This window comes from Ranitomeya imitator, chromosome 3 (assembly GCF_032444005.1).
Source record: "Ranitomeya imitator isolate aRanImi1 chromosome 3, aRanImi1.pri, whole genome shotgun sequence".
Classification (NCBI taxonomy): domain Eukaryota; kingdom Metazoa; phylum Chordata; class Amphibia; order Anura; family Dendrobatidae; genus Ranitomeya; species Ranitomeya imitator.
This window is the reverse complement of record NC_091284.1, coordinates 769,707,136-769,726,575: the sequence shown is the minus strand read 5'-3', so window position 1 is coordinate 769,726,575 and position 19,440 is coordinate 769,707,136. Positions and strand designations below refer to the sequence as shown.

General features: G+C 46.9%; 1 protein-coding gene across 2 annotated transcripts in view; it reads left to right on the top strand.

Moving 5' to 3' along the window:
* The window catches only part of NUP58 (nucleoporin 58), a 98,228-nt gene that overhangs the window by 59,747 nt on the left and 19,041 nt on the right, over positions 1-19,440 (top strand). Inside the window, exon 13 of one of the 2 annotated variants that reach the window (XM_069759058.1) lies at positions 15,863-15,961. The exons of the other annotated variant lie outside the window; for it this stretch is intronic. Within the exon in view, the coding sequence (XP_069615159.1) occupies positions 15,863-15,961 (99 nt within the window). The remainder of the gene's footprint in view (positions 1-15,862; positions 15,962-19,440) is intronic. 2 annotated transcript variants of the gene reach the window in all.

The following is a 19,440-nucleotide window of genomic DNA, read 5'->3' as shown; positions in this document are numbered from 1 at the left end:
TGGAGGTACGGTATTCGTTTATTTTTCACCTAGTCTATTGTCTGTGGGGTGGTCGAAGTTTCCTAGTAGAGGCCATTCTTGCCATTTGCCAAGTAATGTAGTTATCATGCTGAGTAATAGGCAACAAAAGTTGTATATATTTCACGGTGCATTACAAATGGAAATTGGTTGTTGTGCAATTTATTTTAGTGCTACCTAAATTGGCTTCATTAGTTTTTTGTTAAAGTATTCTTTACATATTTAATGTAAATGTGTGTGTGTGTGTATAGTAAGTTGTACATAGATTTATCCAGACAAAATCAACTATACAATCAGGAGAGGTTGGCCTGTTTTAACTTTGATCCATTTTATCTCAATCATATCATGTTTGTGCGACACGTCTATCTATCGGTTGTGAAAATCGATTTTTACTTACCGTAAATTTTTTATATATATACAACCTTTTGAGGCGGTTTAGTTTGGCTCATACCGGAGGCCGGTGCGTGCTTCGCTGTGTGCGCGCCCACTGTGATTCACGGTAGTCTGAATTCAGCCTCAGGAGCCAAATTTAGAGATTTTTTTTTTTCTTTCCAAGTAGAAATGCCTCAATAATTGACATATTGCTTCTTTTTTTCACATGGAAATTAAACTCGTACAATGTGCGCTATGGGCATACTTCCCAGTTTACATGAATAGGAAGTTTTTGCAAAGCGTATTTGCAGCAGCTTTTCGCATGAATTTTGGCCCAGAATCTGCTCCAAAATCCACATCAAACAAGTCAGTGTGAACAGACTCTTAATCCAGAGAAGGCTGCAAGGAATGCCACTTGACAAACGTGCACCAAATCTTAAGGACATACAGTGGGGAAAATAAATATTTGATACGCTGCCAATCTTGCAAGTTTTCCCACTTTGAGGTCTGTAATTTTTTTTCGTAGGTACACTTCAACTGTGAGAGACAGAATTGAAAAATAAAAACCAGAAACTCACATTGTTTGATTTTTACATAATTAGCATTTTATTGCATGAAATAATTGATACATTCTCCTTTTCAATGCGGTGCAGTCGTCCGGTCCCCTTTGCATAAAAGCATCCCCAAAGAATGATGTTTTCCCCACCATGCTTCATGGTTGGGACAGTGTTCTAGGGGTTGTACTCTATCTTCTTCATCCAAACAAGTCAAGTGGCATTGATACCAAAAAGTTTTATTTTGGTCTCATCTGACCACGTGACTTTCTCCCATGCCTCCTTTGGATCATCCAGATGATCTTTGGCAAACGGGCCTGGACATGTGCTGGCATGAGCAGAGGGACATTGCGTGCTGTGCTGAATTTTAATCCTTCAAGATGTAGTGTGTTACGAATGGTAGTGTTTGAGACTGTGGTCCCAGCTCTCTTCAGGTCATTCCAGGTCATTCCTTTAAAATTAAAAACCACAAATAACACCTATTAAAACCACAGATCAAACTTAAATAGGAATATAAATCTTAATATATCTCATAGGGTTAAGGTGCACTTGTGAAAGCTTCAGTGGATATCCACTGAGAGAAGGAGAACCCAACTACCAGACCACCACAGGATAGGAGTCGCCAGAGAGTACCACAACACTAGGATCAGTAATATGCCTTTATTGAATATATGGCAATTCATACATCAAACATTAAATTTTAAAAGTTCATAAATGAACAAGTACATATATAAAAAATAACAAGAACGCAGGAAAAATATTATTTGGTACCCAGAGATCCCTAAATAAAGGCATATTATTGATCCTAGTGTTGTGGTACTCTCTGGCGACTCCTATCCTGTGGTGGTCTGGTAGTCAGGTCATTCCTTGTAGTTCTGGGCTGATTCCTGACCTTTCTTAGAATCTGCCTTAACCCACAAAGCGAGATTTTCAATGGCTCGCCAGTCCGATGAAAATTGGGTCATCTTGTGTTAATTCCATTGTCTAATAATTGTGCCAACAATTGTTGCCTTCTCACCAAGCTACTTGTTTATTGTCCTGGAGACAATCCCAGCCTTGTGCAGTTCTACAATTTTGTCCTTGGACAGCTCTTTAATCTTGGCCATGGTGGAGAGGTTGGAGTGTGACTGTTTTGTGTGCGCGCACAGGTGTCTTTTATACAGGTAACGAGCTCAAACAGGTGCAATTAACCCCTTCATGACCTTGGGATTTTTCGTTTTTCCGTGTTCGTTTTTCACTCCCCTCCTTCCCAGAGCCATAACTTTTTTATTTTTCCGTCAATTTGGCCATGTGAGGGCTTATTTTTTGCGGGACGAGTTGTACTTTTGAACAACATCATTGGTTTTAGCATATCGTGTACTAGAAAACGGGAAAAAAATTCCAAGTGCGGTGAAATTGCAAAAAAAGTGCAATCCCACACTTGTTTTTTGTTTGGCTTTTTTGCTAGGTTCACTAAATGCTAAAACTGACCTGCCATTATGATTCTCCAGGTCAGTACGAGTTCATAGACACCTAACATGTTTAGGTTATTTTTTATCTAAGTGGTGAAAAAAAATTCCAAACTTTGCTAAAAAAAAAAAAAAAATTGCGCCATTTTCCGATACTCGTAGCGTCTCCATTTTTCATGACCTGGGGTCGGGTGAGGGCTTATTTTTTGCGTGCCGAGATGACGTTTTTAATGATAGCATTTTGGTGCAGATACGTTCTTTTGATCGCCCGTTATTGCATTTTAATGCAATGTCGCGGCGACCAAAAAAACGTAATTCTGGCGCTTCGCATTTTTTTCTCGCTACGCCATTTAGTGATCAGGTTAATGCTTTTTTTTAATTGATAGATCGGGCGATTCTGAGTGCGGCGATACCAAATATGTGTAGATTTGATTTTTTTTTAATTCATTTATTTTGATTGGGACGAAAGGGGGGTGATTTAAACTTTTATATATATATATTTTTTTTTTTTTCAAATTTTTTTTTTACTTTTTTTTTAAACTTTTGCCATGCTTCAATAGCCTCCATGGGAGGCTAGAAGCAGGCATAGCACGATCGGCTCTGCTACATAGCAGCGATCATTAGATCGCTGCTATGTAGCAGAATTGCAGGTGTGCTGTGAGCGCCGACCACAAGGTGGCGCTCACAGCTGCCGGGGATCAGTAACCATAGAGGTGTCAAGGACCTCTATGGTTACTATTCTGAAGCATCGCCGACCCCCGATCATGTGACGAGGGTCGGCGATGCGATCATTTCCGGCCCCCCGGCCGGAAGCGGTAGTTAAATGCTGCTGTCTGCGTTTGACAGCGGCATTTAACTAGTTAATAGGTGCGGGCAGATCGCGATTCAAAACAGCTGACATGTCCCGGCTTTGATGCGGGCTCACCGCGGAGCCCTGCATCAAAGCAGGGGATCTGACCTTGGACGTACTATCCCGTCCGAGGTCAGATAGGGGTTAATACAGGTAGCAAGTGCGGAGTAGGAGGCTTCTTACAGAAAAACTAACAGGTCTGTGAGAGCCAGAATTCTTGCTGGTTGGTAGGTGATCGAATACTTAATTAAATTGCATTTTATTGCATGAAATATTTTAAGATCATACAATGTGATTTTCTGATTGTTATTTCCAGATTCTGTCTCTCACAGCTGAAGTGTGCCTACGATAAAAATTAGACCTCTTCATTCTTTGTAGGTGGGAAAACTTGCAAACTCAGCAGTGTATCAAATACTTATTTTCCCCACTGTAGGTGCCTTTTTATTTAGGGGTTTTCCTGTAGAAAATCTTCTTTTAGTCTTCCCGAGGCAGTGCTTTGCTGGTCCCATCCAGGCCTCTGTAGACTCAAAGTCCAGAGATGTCATCACATGTGACTGCTACACGGGTCTTGTGTCAAGATTGTTGTCTGAGCAGTTCTCGCCCGACTCCCCCATACACAAGAACGCACGGCTCAGCTGAGCATTCCTGTATTCTTTCTTATCTGTCTTCTGTCCGAACAACCAGATCGGATGCTGAAATTTCAGCAGGTCAGATCTTTTTTTTTTTGCCCCCAAGATTATATGTCTGGTAGAAGTCGAGAGACCCCTATACAGATTAGATGGTGGAAACTGGCGTATTCGGATGACTTTTATCTACTGTGTATGAGCCCTTTAGCCTTGGGGTAGAACTTGATGTGAACATAGGCTACGTGCAGTGAAGCCATGGATAGTAATCATGGAGTCTGAGTCACTGTGTGCTCTGTTGGACATCATTTTTAGACCGTATACACCTATTGGGGGCAGGCACTAAGACGTAGCCGACTACATGTGCTATTCATTGCTGCCCAACCACAGGTGGTGTAAAATCCAAACAGGCTGGCCCATTATGTTTTGACTTGAAAGCTGTCGTGTTTCGGAGAAAGTCTAGCTTAAAGGGACTCTGTCAGCGCATAATGACTGTTCAAACCAAGCACAGGTGCTCGGTGCTTCACGGTGGGGCCAATCATTTATATGCACCTCCCACCTGCTTGTTTTCCCTCTAACTCCACCTCCATCTTCTTTGATTGACAGCTATGGCTTCATCGGGCCAGAGAAGAGTGGACATAGATGTAAACCAAGCAGATAGGGAGGTTTATATAAAGGATCGGCCCCGCCATGAAACACAGAGCGCCTGTGCTTGGTTTGAACAGTCATTCTGTACTGACAGTCCCTTTAAAAAGCGAGCCAGGGAGGAATACAGGCATCTAGGCAAGAGGGAGAGTCTGCTGGCCGGTGCCCTCCTTGTTTTCTCCCCACCCAGCTGGAGCCAGACAGGCGGGGAAACTGCCCATCGTGGTCTTCTCTCTGTGCCCGACTGTGTGTGCGGTGTCCTCTCAAAAACGGCTTTGGGGTTTCAGAGTAAATTTTTAGCTTTTGTCCAAGTGTTCATTCTTAATGTGCTCAGTTACTGAGCAGGTATACGGTAATTTTGCCTTTGTTATATGGAGCTGTGAGCATATTTTATTTTTTACTCTCTAGATTCTAGACAGTCATAGCAAAGATTGTCTTACTATAAAACAATACATTTAATATATAGATAGTGGCTGTGACTATTATTAATAATCTACAGATAGTGGCTGTGATTATTATTAATAATCTACAGATATGGCTGTGACTATTATTAATATGCAGATAGTGGCTGTGATTATTAATAATCTACAGATGGTGGCTGTGATTATTATTAATAATCTACAGATAGTGGCTGTGATTATTATTAATAATCTACAGATATGGCTGTGATTATTAATAATCTACAGATGGTGGCTGTGATTATTATTAATAATCTACAGATGGTGGCTGTGATCATTAATAATCTACAGATAGTGGCTGTGATTATTATTAATAATCTACAGATATGGCTGTGACTATTATTAATATGCAGATAGTGGCTGTGACTATTAATAATCTACAGATATGGCTGTGATTATTAATAATCTACAGATGGTGGCTGTGATTATTATTAATAATCTACAGATAGTGGCTGTGATTATTATTAATAATCTACAGATATGGCTGTGATTATTAATAATCTACAGATGGTGGCTGTGATTATTATTAATAATCTACAGATAGTGGCTGTGATTATTATTAATAATCTACAGATATGGCTGTGATTATTAATAATCTACAGATGGTGGCTGTGATTATTATTAATCTACAGATGGTGGCTGTGATCATTAATAATATACAGATAGTGGCTGCGGTTAATAATATACAGATAGTGGCTGCGGTTAATAATATACAGATAGTGGCTGCAGTGAATAATACTATACAGATAGTGGCTGTGATAATAATTTACAGATATTGTATTAATAATATACAGATAGTGGCTGTGATTAATATTAATAATATACAGATAGTGGCTGTGATGATGATTATTAATAATATACAGATAGTGGCTGCAGTGAATAATACACAGATAGTGGCTGTGATTAATATTAATATACAGATAGTGGCTGTGATTATTATTCATAATAATATACAGATAGTGGCTGCGATTAATAATAATAATAATATACAGATAGAGGCTGCGGTTTTTGGTACCATAAAATCTTTCTTGGAGCCTTCATTGTGGGACACAGGTAACCATGGGTGTATGCTGCTGTCGCTAGGAGGCTGACACAAGGCAAAAAAGTAAAAATAACTCCACCTCCGCAGTATACACCCACCGACTGGCACAAAGCAGCTCAGTTAGTGTAAAAGCAGTTGGAGAAGCAACCAAAACTTGACCTATGTACCAAACCCACAACAAAGTCACGTAGGCCCAATAGAGGTAGAAATAGATAGGGAGTGTGCTGTGTTCCCCAATGAAGGCTCCAAGAAAGACATTTTACTGTTAGTACCAAAAATCCCTCTTTATCGCTTCATTGGGGGATACAGGTAAACATAGGACGCCCCAAAGCAGTCCCTAGGGTGGGAAATAGAGAAAAAGGAAAGAGAACAGACTCGAGTTGGCCGGTGCGCCTGCAGCACCTTCTTTTCCTAGGCCTGCATCAGACGATGCATCAGACGCTCGCGTAGATGTGCAAAGAAGACCATGTCGCAGCCATACAAATCTGAGGCCTGGTGACGAACTACCCAGGAAGCTCCCATTGCCCGGGTGGAGTGAGCCTTTACCCCCGGAGGAGGCTTTTTCCTGAACACGATATGCTTCCAATATTGTCGAACAAATCCAACAGGCAATAGTGGACTCAGAAGCTGACCATCAGAGATGACAAATTGAGCATCAGAGTGGCGAAAGCAAGCAGTCCTTGAAAGGTAGACTCTGCTAGCTCTGACCAGATCCATCTTGTGGAGGGACTTCTCCAGGGGGTGGACCGAAGAGGGACATAGAGAAGGAAGGACAATTTCTTCATTAATTTGAAATGAAGATACCACTTTAGGTAAGAAAGAGGGAACGGGTCTGAGGACCACCTTGTCCTGATGCAGAATCAGGAACAGAGAAGGGCAGCATAATGCCGCTAACTCAGAAACTCTCTTGATGGACGTAATGGCAACTAGAAAGGCGACTTCCCATGACAGGAGAGAAAACAAAATGTCTTGAATGGGCTTAAAAGGAGTGTCCTGGAGTGCACTAACAACAAGGTTAAGATCCCATGGACCGGATCTATCGGAGGGCGATAAGGAGGTGCCAGGTGGGTGACGTCTTGAAGGAAAGTTTTTACCTGGGAATGAGAAGCCAGATTCCGTTGGAAAAGAATCAACAATGCGGAAATCGACATTTAAGGGTACTGAGTGATAGACTAGAGTCAAGACCCGCTTGGAGAAAACTCAGGATGGAAGGCAGGGAAAAGGACATAGGGACCAAATTGTTGTCCTCACTCCACCGAAAGAAAGCCTTCCAACATCTGTGATGGATACGCAAGGATGCTGGTTTTCTTGCCCTAATGATGGTCTGAATGACCTGATGTGAAAAACCAGCCTCCCTCAGGACTGCGGCCTCAACGGCCATGTCATTAAACTCAGAGACTGGGAACTCTGGTGGAAGAGGGGGCCTTGTGAGAGAAGATCTGGATGGTCTGGAAGCCTCCAGGGAGCATCAGTGAGCATGTTCACTAGCTCAACTTACCAGGCCCTTCTGGGCCAGTCTGGAGCTACTAGAATTACGTGAATTCCTTCTGCCTTTATCGTTTTGACGACCCTGGGAATCAAGGGGAGAGGCGGAAAAAGATAAGGCAGCTGGAACTGGGTCCATGGAATTACTAGAGCATCGAAACCTATGGCTAGCGGATCTCGGGACCTAGCTACGAATTGAGGAACCTTGTGGTTCATCCGAGACGCCGTTAGGTCGACGTCCGGGGTGCCCCATCTCTGTCATATCTCGTTAAAGACGGCGGGGTTGACATACCACTCACCCGATGTGAGTCTTTGACGACTCAGAAAATCGTTTGCCCAATTTTCCGCCTTTTGGTATTTTTCACGTCTGATATGGCGGGAACGTGACGTTCTGCCCAAAACAGAATCCTTGCTACCCCCGCCATGACCTGATTGCTGCGAGACCCGCCCTGATGATTTATGTAAGCCATGGCAGTGGCGTTGTCCGACTGTATGCGGACCGGCTGGTTTGCGAGGAGAGTCTGCCAGCTGCGAAGAGCTAAGAAGATTGCCCTGATCTCCAGGAGATTGATGGGGAGAGCGGCCTCTTGGGGGTTCCAGCCACCCTGCTCTGTGTGATGAAGAAAAAACGCTCCCTAACTGAGGAGAATGGCGTCGGTGGTGATGACTTGCCACCGGAAAGGAAGGAAGGACCTTCCATGCAGGACTGAGGCAGAAAGCATCCACCAAGCTACCTTGAGAGGCAGTAGAATGGGCTGATCCAGGGAAGCAGTCCTCTTGTCCCAAGCAGACGAGGGCCAGCTGAAGAGGATGGGTATGGAATTGGGCAAAGGGCACGGCCTCCATGGCTGCAATCATCTTCCCCAGAACTCTCACGTGGGATCGTAGATGGTCGCCGTAGAGCGTAGATCCCCTGGCAGAGAGAGATCTTCTTCCCTGGAAGAAGTTCTTGGACACTGGCTTGCACCATGTCGAACCTCATGCCCAGAAACACCAGGCTCTGTGCTGAGGTCAGGGAGGACTTCTTTTTGTTGACTATCCAGCCGAGACGGACCAGATTGTCCAAGGTGATCTGAAGACTCTGGTGGCAGTCTCGACGGGATGGCCCTTTGATTAGAAGATCATCCAAGTAAGGGATTATGAGGATCCCCTTGGATTGAAGAATGGCCATTTAATTTATTTTTATATAGCGCTAGCATATTCCGCAGCGCTTGACAGACATTATCATCGCTGTCCCCAATGGGGCTCACAATCAAAATTCCCTATCTGTATGTCTTTGGAATGTGGAAGGAAACCGGAGTGCCCGGAGGAAACCCACGCAAACACAGAGAGAACATACAAACTCTTAGCAGATGTTGACCTTCGTGGGACTGGAACCCAGGACTCCAGCGCTGCAAGGCTGCAGTGCTAATCAATAAGCCACCGTGCTGCCCATACTCTGAATACTCTGGGGGCAGAGGCCAGGTTGAAGGGAAGAGCCGTGAACTAATTGTGGTCTTCCTGGATCGCAAATCGGAGGAATCTTTGATGCTGAACACAAATAGGAATGTGGAGTTAAGCATCCTGAATGTCTACAGAGCAAAGAAATTCCCCTGGTTCCATGGAGGCGATTACCGAACGTAGGGACTCCATCCTGAAGTGACGGATCCGAATCGCTTTAGGTCCAAAATCGGACTGAGACTCATCTTTCTTGGGGACTACGAAGAGGTTGGAGTAGAACCCTGAAAACCGCTCGTGCCAGGGAACTGGTACAACTACTCCTGTGCATAGTAGGGAAGAGTTGGCCTGGATGATACCTGGAGCTTGAGACTGAAGTCTTGGCGGACGAGACTGAGAGAAACGACTTCCTGGGGGGAAGAAAAGACTATTTTTGTAGCCGGAAGTCACTATCTCTGACCCAGGCATCGTCCGCCACCAACAACCAGGCGTCCCGGAAGAGAAGAAGCCGCCTCCCACACTGGAGAGATTCCTGGGTTGGGGTGACCCTTCACGCCGTGGAGAACCTGTTGGCGTGGGACCCAGAGGGCTTGGAGGAGCGACCCTTTGGCCGCCAGTGAGGTGCAAGTTTGATGGATGGCTTCTTCTTTTCCCCTTGGGTGGAAGAGCGGTCCTGCTGGAATGAAGTCCCTGACAAAGAGAAGTGCCGAAAAGATCAAAATTGGAGCGACCTTATCCTATTGAAAAGATGCGTAGGTTTGGCATGGGGAAGGGAAGTGCTCTTCCACCCCCTGTAGCATCCAAATTATCTGATCCAGCTTGGACCAAAACGGTCTAGAGCCTTGGAAGGAAAGATTAGTAAAAGACTTCTTAGACGCCGGTTCCGTGTTCCGTGCTTTCAATTAGAGAATGCGGCAAATAGCAACGATGTTGCTGGTAGCCCTGGCGGAACAACCTTCTGCATCCAAGGAGGTGGTCAGAAGATACTTGCCGGCATGGGCAATCTGGTCTGCCAAATCAGCCAGCTCATTCGGAGGGGCTGCTGCTATGATACCCTGACAAAGCATTTTTGCCCAGGCAGACATGGACTTTGCCACCCAGATGGAGGCAAAAATGGGGCAGAGGGAGGCGCCAGCTGCTTCAAAGGCTGATTTAGCCAAGGATTCAATCTGCCTATCCGTAGAGTCCTTAAAAGATCCACCGTCCGACAGAGACCAGACTGTCTTTGAAGACAGGTGAGAAACCAGCGGGTCCACATTGGGGGACTCTGTCCATCTACCCACAAGGTCTGGGCTAAAGGGATAAAGGCTGTCTAGTTGCTTCCTTCCCGGGAAGCGCTTTTCAGGGTGTTCCCAGTGTTTAGACATAATTGCTTCCAATTCCCTGTAATTGGGAAAAAACTGGAAGGATGCTTTACCCGTTTGAAGGAAACAGAGTGCTCCTGAGCAGGTGCTTCATCCTCCTTTAGGTTAAGAGTTTGGGTAATTGCCAAGATAAGGCTATTGACCATATCCTGCATTTTTGAGACCTGGTCCATATCAGACTCAGACGGGGAATTCGTATCTGACCAAAGGCCGCCTCCGAGGAGAGGGCATGGGGTGATGAATGCATACTGGAGGATGCAGAGGGACCCGCAGAACTGGAGGAGGAACTGGAAAGAGCCCGCTTCCTTGATTTTGTACTCTATCTGTCCCGACGAAGGTCCTGGTCAGGTGCGCACGAATCACCGTGTGAGGCATTCGGAGTATTAGTGGCGGTGGTCAAGTGTGGAAGTCGCTCCAGGACCTGGACCAGGGACTGTGATACTTTTGTCAGGTTGGAGACAGACTGTGACATGGCAACAGCCCACTCCGGAGGGAGGGGTGTGTTCTCATCCCGAGAGTTAGGGGGCTCCTGTGGGGCAGACATGGTGGAAAGACTGCAGGACTGGCAGAAAGGGGGAGGCTGACCTGAAGACAACTTTTTTTTGCAGAGGAAACAGGCTTAGGCTACTTTCACACTGGCGTTTTTGCAAATACGTCGCAATGCGTCGTTTAGGGGAAAAAACGCATCCTGCAAAGTTGTTTGCAGGATGCGTTTTTGCCCCATAGAGTAACATTACCGACGCATTGCGACGTATTGTCACACGTCGCAACTGTCATGCGACGGTTGCGCCGTGTTGTGGCGGAACGCCGGGAGCAAAAAACATTAAATGTAACGTTTTTTGCTGCCACCTCCCCACACCTCACAATGGGGCAGCGGATGCGCCGGAGAAATGCATCCACTGCCCCCGTTGTGCAGTGCATCAAACACTAGCGTCGGAATCTCGACCCGACGCACTGCAACGGGCCGAATCCGATGCTAGTGTGAAAGTAGCCTTAGTGAATCACAGTAGGCTTAGAGGGGCAAAAAGAAGCCTCTCTAGGGTTGGGCATAACTCAGGCCCTGGTAATACTGCTGTGAAGCGCTATTTAGGAGGACCGGAAAAGGGAGAGGAGGGGCAGAGCCTACCAGATATCGTCGATTAGCAGCAGTGCTGTGTTGGCTGGCTGTGTCCCCCTGTGGTTGATGTGCAGAGATCCAATGCCGAGGGAGAGCAAGCAGTGACGAAACAATCTTCTGAGGCACAAGTTGTAATGGAGCATTGGCTGTGCTGTGTCACAGCAAGCATGATGCAGTGCGGTGGGTGTGACTTAAATGTCGACCGGCGAGGTAAAGTGAAAGTACCCCTGGATTGGTTGGTTGAATCACCGGGGATGTGTACCGGCAGGGAGAGGAAGCTCCGTGAGAGGAACAAAAGCATGCCGAGAAGACACGCGCTGTGAAGCGGGGAGGCAAGCCCTGCTATTGGGCTGAAAAGAGCGCGCAATGTAAAACCGTGGTGGTGAGTGGCCGGAGAATGCCGGGAGGAGGCACGGCCAGGAAAAAGGGAGGGCCAGTGAGAAATGGCCGCAGCTGTGTGAGGGTTGGTACATTACAGCTGCCCTGTCTTACGTGCAAAGGGACAGTAACGCTTCCCGGACCTATCCAGCTGTGGGGAGGAGAATCATACATACCTGTAAGATGAGTTCCTGGTCCTCTTCACTGATGAGGGTGCCATCAGGAGCCCCGGGTAGATGGGGGGTCACTGGTATGAGAAATCCTCCATCCCGCACCGTCTCCAGCCGATGCAGAAGACGACGTCAACCCCTTACAAGAAGGGGAAGGCCACCACTGGTGACCAGTCTTCCTCCCAGCTCTCTCTGAGGAGGAGAGGGAGGGGTGGTGAGGGTTCAATGGCTAGGACTGGCATCGGGAATCACCCTGAACACCCATGAAGGTGACAGGGCATTAGGTCCTGCCTTGCGGGTCTGAGAGTGGGTGACACTACACTGCTCTCTCGGTCGCATAAGTGTGGGAAAACAGGGTGAAAAATTACACCCTGCTACCCTGAAGACGAAGAAGAACCTGAAAGACAAAGGAAAAAGGTTAATAAGAACATAACAGATTATTAATAATATACAGATAGTCGCTGTAATTATTCATAATATACAGATAGTGACTGTGATCTATATTAATATACAGATAGTGGCTGCGATTATTAATATACAGATAGTGGCTGCGATTATTAGTAATATACAGATAGTGGCTGCCATTAATATTAAAAATATACATATAGTGGCTATTATTAATACTATACAGATAGTGGCTGTGATTAATATTAATAATATACAGATAGTGGCGGCACTTAACCCACAAATGTGACGTATAATAGATGTATGGCCCCTGGTTTTGGCCCCTGGTTTCCTGTACGGCACTAGTCGGATGCTGTCATTCTATATTTTACAATTTCCTTTATATTAGATCAGGAGGATCAGACATCCTTGCCTCTAGTCTTTTCGAGCACGCCAAGACAATCAGTTAGCAGACGAGCATGCTCAGAGAACGCCTTATCACAGCACGTTAGCTCATCACTACTTAGATTAGTTTTAAAGAATAGAAGAAGCAAAACTCCTCTCCCAATCCCCCGCAACTCCTGTGCTAACACTGCCTGGTCCTCCTCCAGTCTGTTCTCCATACTTGTCATATGGACATGACCCAATCCAGTCAGTGAATTTCTGCAGACCTCATATGTCATCACTGTAGGAAGCAGAGACCGGCATGGGATGGTGGGAGATCAGGTGACTATTGCCTCTTTTAAATCTGAGCATTCTATAAGACATTTTTGCTCCACAGACAACCCCTTTAAGTAAATTATTTTTTTAGAAGGTTGTTTTACAGTTTGTGCAGAATTTGCTCTATTTTTCAGACTATAAGACGCACTTTTTTCCTCCAAAAATGTGTAGGAAAATGGGGGGGGATGCGTCTTTTAATACAGCTCTGGCTGAGGTGTGGGAGTGGCATCGGCGGAGCAGCGGGTCACAGGAGGCTGGAGTTGGCGGCTGTGGCTAACTCCTGTGTCCGCTGCTAAAGACAAATAAATGCTCACTGCATTCCACGCCCATTGGTGTGGAGGGCAATGAATATTCATTTCTCTTTAATAGCGTCTTGGTATGATTGGCCTCCAACCCCGGTCCTGGTATGTATGGGCCCATTCTTATGACTGGCCCCCCACCCACCTCCATCCTGGTATGCATGGCCCCATCAGAAAACATTAAAAAACAACAAAAAAATTACACTTACCTTCCCAGCGCTCCCTCGCAGCATCTTCTTCAGATGCCAGCAGCTGCTTTATGCTTGTAAGCAGCGCATGGCAAGGGACATCATGGGCTGCCTGCAAGCCTAAGAGCAGCTGCTGAATACTCATTGCTCTGCACGCTGGGACTGTGCGGGCAGAGAAAGTGAGCACTGCGTGCTACTGAAGAGCAATGAATACTATAGTATTCCGTCAGCTGTACTCTGCTTGTGAGCAGCACATGACGTCCCTGCAATGCGCTGCTTGCAATCCTAAAGCAGCTGTAATGGTTTGGTTTTTTAATGTTTTCTGATTGGGCCATGCATACCAGGATGGGGGTGGAGACCAATCATAAGCATGGGGCCATGCATGCCAGAACTGGTATGGGGGCCAATCATACCAGAATAGGGATAGGGCCATGCATACCAGAACTGGGATGGGGGCCAATCATATCAGAATAGGGATGGGGCCATGCATACTGTGATAGGGATAAGGGGGCCATGCATACTGGGATAGGGATAAGGGGGCCATGCACACCAGGGTGGGGATGAGGGGGCCATGTGCATGAAGATGAAGATAAAGGATATTAAGTACAGATTTGACCACATTTTTTGCTTCAATGTTTTTTTTCTTATTTTCCTCCTCTAAAACCTAGGTGCGTCTTATGGTCCGATGCGTCTTATAGTCCGAGAAATACGGTACCTGTGATTTATCAAACGGCTTTTAATTTAATGCTATTTTTCTTATTATTCTTAGTACTACTGCCAATGGTGAATGAACTTTACATTAGTGGGTTCTTGAGGATTGGGAAATACTTGACTACTTTCTTTCAGAAACGGTGCCTCTCCTGCCACTCCTGACCATGGGTTTTTCTTGGGATTGCAGCTCAGGTCCTTTCAATTCAATGGTGCTGACTTACAATACCAGACATAACCCACTCTAAGTGTTAGCAGCAATGTATTTCTAATCCTGGAGACTTAATTTAGATAAAATTTGAAAACCTGCCCACTCTTCTAATATTCTTGTCCATTTTAGTATAAATTTGCATGTTGGAGAAGATAACTCTTGAGCTTCTTTTCTTGAAGTTCTCAGTTGTGCTGAGTTGTCCTCTGTTATCCCTTTGCGTTTATCATGTCTCCTTTCAAGAGGTTGTGACTGTCTAATTAGACAATGTCCCTGTGTAGGGTAAACGCGCTTTTGACAAGAGGGGAAAGGTGACGCCCCATTGTTTTATGTACACATTTCCAAGAGAAATAACAGAGGAACAGCAAAAGCAAATTACTAAATAAAGATGCTTCAGAATTATATTTTTCCCAGAAATTGAAAGGTTATTTTAAAATGGACAGATAATGCAGAAATCATCCTTAAAGCGAATCTGTCCCCAGATTTTTGCTACCTCATCTGAGAGCAGCATAATATAGGAAAAGAGAGCCTGATTCCAAAGATGTATCGCTGTAGCAGAGCTCAGCAAGCTAACCCCACCCACAACACAGCTTTTGTGTACACTGTCTACTGACAGTGAGCTGCTTATCAGGGCAGGGGGTGTGGTCAGACCGGGGTTCAAGCGAGCATCAGTCCCTGCAGTGATAATCTCCTGGGGATAAAATATTAATTGTATGGAAACTATAGCATACCGCCTAATAAGTGACACATCACTAAAATCTGTGTCTCAGCCCCTATCTCATGCTGCCCTCAGATTACATAGCAAAAGCCTGCTGTCAGATTCACTTCTTCAGCAAAAATTTCTATAGGTTCAGTATGGAAGAAAACCTTTCGTTAGAGAAAATGTTCAGTAGATCCCTTTTTATCCAGTTCTTTTTATTGCAATTTTTGTCATTTGAAACCTTCTCTATTTTTTTTTTTTTTTGTACATTTTTTTTTCTACCTGTCCATCATTGATTGGTGTTGCAGCATGCTCACATGCTGGATGCTGTAACCATGTATTCAGTGCACAACATAATTCAGAGCATCCCGCATTTCCCCCAGCATATACTACCAATGTGTGTGTGTGATACTGAATTGTCATGTTACCTTTTTTTCTTTGAAATTGAAAAATAAATGGAATAAACAATAATCTATGGTTGTGTTCTTTATATCAGCGATATCCTATTAGTAAGTCCTGGCCGTAGCCTTGCTTCAGTCTGTCCTGTATGGTTATGTCTATCTTAGTTGGTTCTTGCCTCTCTGCCTTTTAAGTTTTGTTTAATTTTTCAAGTAAGGAAAGTTTGTTTTTTTTTTGTTTTTTTTTTCTTTCTCCTTTTTTTGTGTCTTTTTCTTTAATTTACTCTTTATACTAGGGCCTCGGCCTTCTCTGGGAGTGGGTTTTGGAGCACCATTCGGCTCAGCTATGAGTTCTGCTCTGCAGCCGGCTGGCTTGGGCTCTTCAAATCTTGGAGGTACTTTTTTTTTTTTTTTTTTCCTTTTTCCTTCTCAATATTCTATTATGTTATATGGGAAGATTGAATTGTATTTTTATTCAGGCAGATGGGATTGTGCTGTTATACCAGGCACAGCCGCTACTTAAGGTACGGCGCTGGGCCTGGTAGACAGTGGAAGGGGCTGCGGCCACTATATACAGCGGATCGGTGTAGTCGGACCCCGCTATTCTAATATTGATGGCTTACTTTCCTTTGCTAATTTACTATGTACTTTTCATGCAGAAAAGAAAAAAATATAAAGGGGTTGTCTTGGATAAAGGTCTGGTTTACTGTAAAAGTAGCGACACTCCTGTTCATAGGCTGGGTCTTGACTGGGACTGAGCTTCCATGCCAGACCCATGGACAAGAATGTCTCCCCTACTGGGAAGGAATACCTCTCTTTTTATGAACTCGGACAATCCCTTTAATAATTATCATTATATCAAGGCTAGAAAGGCTGAAGGGAATTTTGTTAATTTGTAAAAGATTGCAGACCATGCATTATTCTGGCTTGTGACTAAAGACTAATCCTCTTGCAAAAAAACAAAACAACGCAATTTGCAGCTTGCTACATTTAATATTTCTAATCTTTATAATCCTCCTGCACAGCTTATATATATAGACGTGTATATCTTGCATACATTGGCTGACATCTCTATACCCTCATACGCGGGCTCACGTCTCTATACCCTCATACGCGGACTTATGTCTCTATACCCTCATACGCGGACTTGCGTCTCTCTACCCTCATACGCGGGCTCACGTCCCTCTACCCTCATACACGGACTCACGTCCCTCTACCCTCATACACGGGCTTGCATCTCTCTACCCTCATACACGGGTTCACGTCTCTATACCCTCATACGCGGGCTCACGTCTCTATACCCTCATACACGGGCTTGCATCTCTCTACCCTCATACACGGGTTCACGTGTCTATACCCTCATACGTGGGCTCACGTCTCTCTACCCTCATACACTGACTTACGTCTCTCTACCCTCATACACGGACTCACGTCTCTCTACCCTCATACACGGGCTTGCATCTCTCTACCCTCATACACGGGTTCACGTCTCTATACCCTCATACGCGGGCTCACGTCTCTCTACCCTCATACACTGACTTACGTCTCTATACCCTCATACACGGACTCACGTCTCTATACCCTCATACGCGGGCTCACGTCCCTCTACCCTCATACGCGGGCTCACGTCCCTCTACCCTCATACGCGGGCTCGCGTCCCTCTACCCTCATACGCGGGCTCGCGTCCCTCTACCCTCATACGCGGGCTCGCGTCCCTCTACCCTCATACGCGGGCTCGCGTCCCTCTACCCTCATACGCGGGCTCGCGTCCCTCTACCCTCATACGCGGGCTCGCGTCCCTCTACCCTCATACGCGGGCTCGCGTCCCTCTACCCTCATACGCGGGCTCGCGTCCCTCTACCCTCATACGCGGGCTCGCGTCCCTCTACCCTCATACGCGGGCTCGCGTCCCTCTACCCTCATACGCGGGCTCGCGTCCCTCTACCCTCATACGCGGGCTCGCGTCCCTCTACCCTCATACGCGGGCTCGCGTCCCTCTACCCTCATACGCGGGCTCGCGTCCCTCTACCCTCATACGCGGGCTCGCGTCCCTCTACCCTCATACGCGGGCTCGCGTCCCTCTACCCTCATACGCGGGCTCGCGTCCCTCTACCCTCATACGCGGGCTCGCGTCCCTCTACCCTCATACGCGGGCTCGCGTCCCTCTACCCTCATACGCGGGCTCGCGTCCCTCTACCCTCATACGCGGGCTCGCGTCCCTCTACCCTCATACGCGGGCTCGCGTCCCTCTACCCTCATACGCGGGCTCGCGTCCCTCTACCCTCATACGCGGGCTCGCGTCCCTCTACCCTCATACGCGGGCTCGCGTCCCTCTACCCTCATACGCGGGCTCGCGTCCCTCTACCCTCATACGCGGGCTCGCGTCCCTCTACCCTCATACGCGGGCTCGCGTCCCTCTACCCTCATACGCGGGCTCGCGTCCCTCTACCCTCATACGCGGGCTCGCGTCCCTCTACCCTCATACGCGGGCTCGCGTCCCTCTACCCTCATACGCGGGCTCGCGTCCCTCTACCCTCATACGCGGGCTCGCGTCCCTCTACCCTCATACGCGGGCTCGCGTCCCTCTACCCTCATACGCGGGCTCGCGTCCCTCTACCCTCATACGCGGGCTCGCGTCCCTCTACCCTCATACGCGGGCTCGCGTCCCTCTACCCTCATACGCGGGCTCGCGTCCCTCTACCCTCATACGCGGGCTCGCGTCCCTCTACCCTCATACGCGGGCTCGCGTCCCTCTACCCTCATACGCGGGCTCGCGTCCCTCTACCCTCATACGCGGGCTCGCGTCCCTCTACCCTCATACGCGGGCTCGCGTCCCTCTACCCTCATACGCGGGCTCGCGTCCCTCTACCCTCATACGCGGGCTCGCGTCCCTCTACCCTCATACGCGGGCTCGCGTCCCTCTACCCTCATACGCGGGCTCGCGTCCCTCTACCCTCATACGCGGGCTCGCGTCCCTCTACCCTCATACGCGGGCTCGCGTCCCTCTACCCTCATACGCGGGCTCGCGTCCCTCTACCCTCATACGCGGGCTCGCGTCCCTCTACCCTCATACGCGGGCTCGCGTCCCTCTACCCTCATACGCGGGCTCGCGTCCCTCTACCCTCATACGCGGGCTCGCGTCCCTCTACCCTCATACGCGGGCTCGCGTCCCTCTACCCTCATACGCGGGCTCGCGTCCCTCTACCCTCATACGCGGGCTCGCGTCCCTCTACCCTCATACGCGGGCTCGCGTCCCTCTACCCTCATACGCGGGCTCGCGTCTCTCTACTCTCCTTCGCGGCCTCACGTCTCTACCCTCATACGTAGCATCATGTTTATATCTTTGCAGTGCTTTACCAATTGGACCAGATTTCTGGCTCTGCAGTCATATAAAACATGCGGTTTTGCCATAAACCCATCATTCTTGCTTTGGTGTAGGACAGAGGAGCAGCTGTCTGCCATCACAAGGCAGTAAAATTAGCGCATCTCTGCTGGTATCCATGATATGTGCGAGGTCACAGCTTCACGTACATATGACAGCTCCGAGCAAGGGAAGCACAAGGTCACATTACATGAAATTGGGTGCAATTTATCCAACATACGGCACAAAACATCAGAGCTACAGGGAAATCATACTTGGTGTCTGTCAGTAATCCACAAGTCCCAGTGTTCCTGTTCCCTTATACATAAAAATCTGAACATAAATCAGTAGCATACAGTTGTGCTCAAAAGTTTACATACCCTGGCAGAATTTTTGCTTTCTTGACCTTTTTTTCAGAGAATATGAATGATTACACCAAAACTTTTTCCACTCATGGTTAGTGGTTGGGTCAGACTACTGTGTGTTCTCTTTTTAAGTCATAATGACAACCCA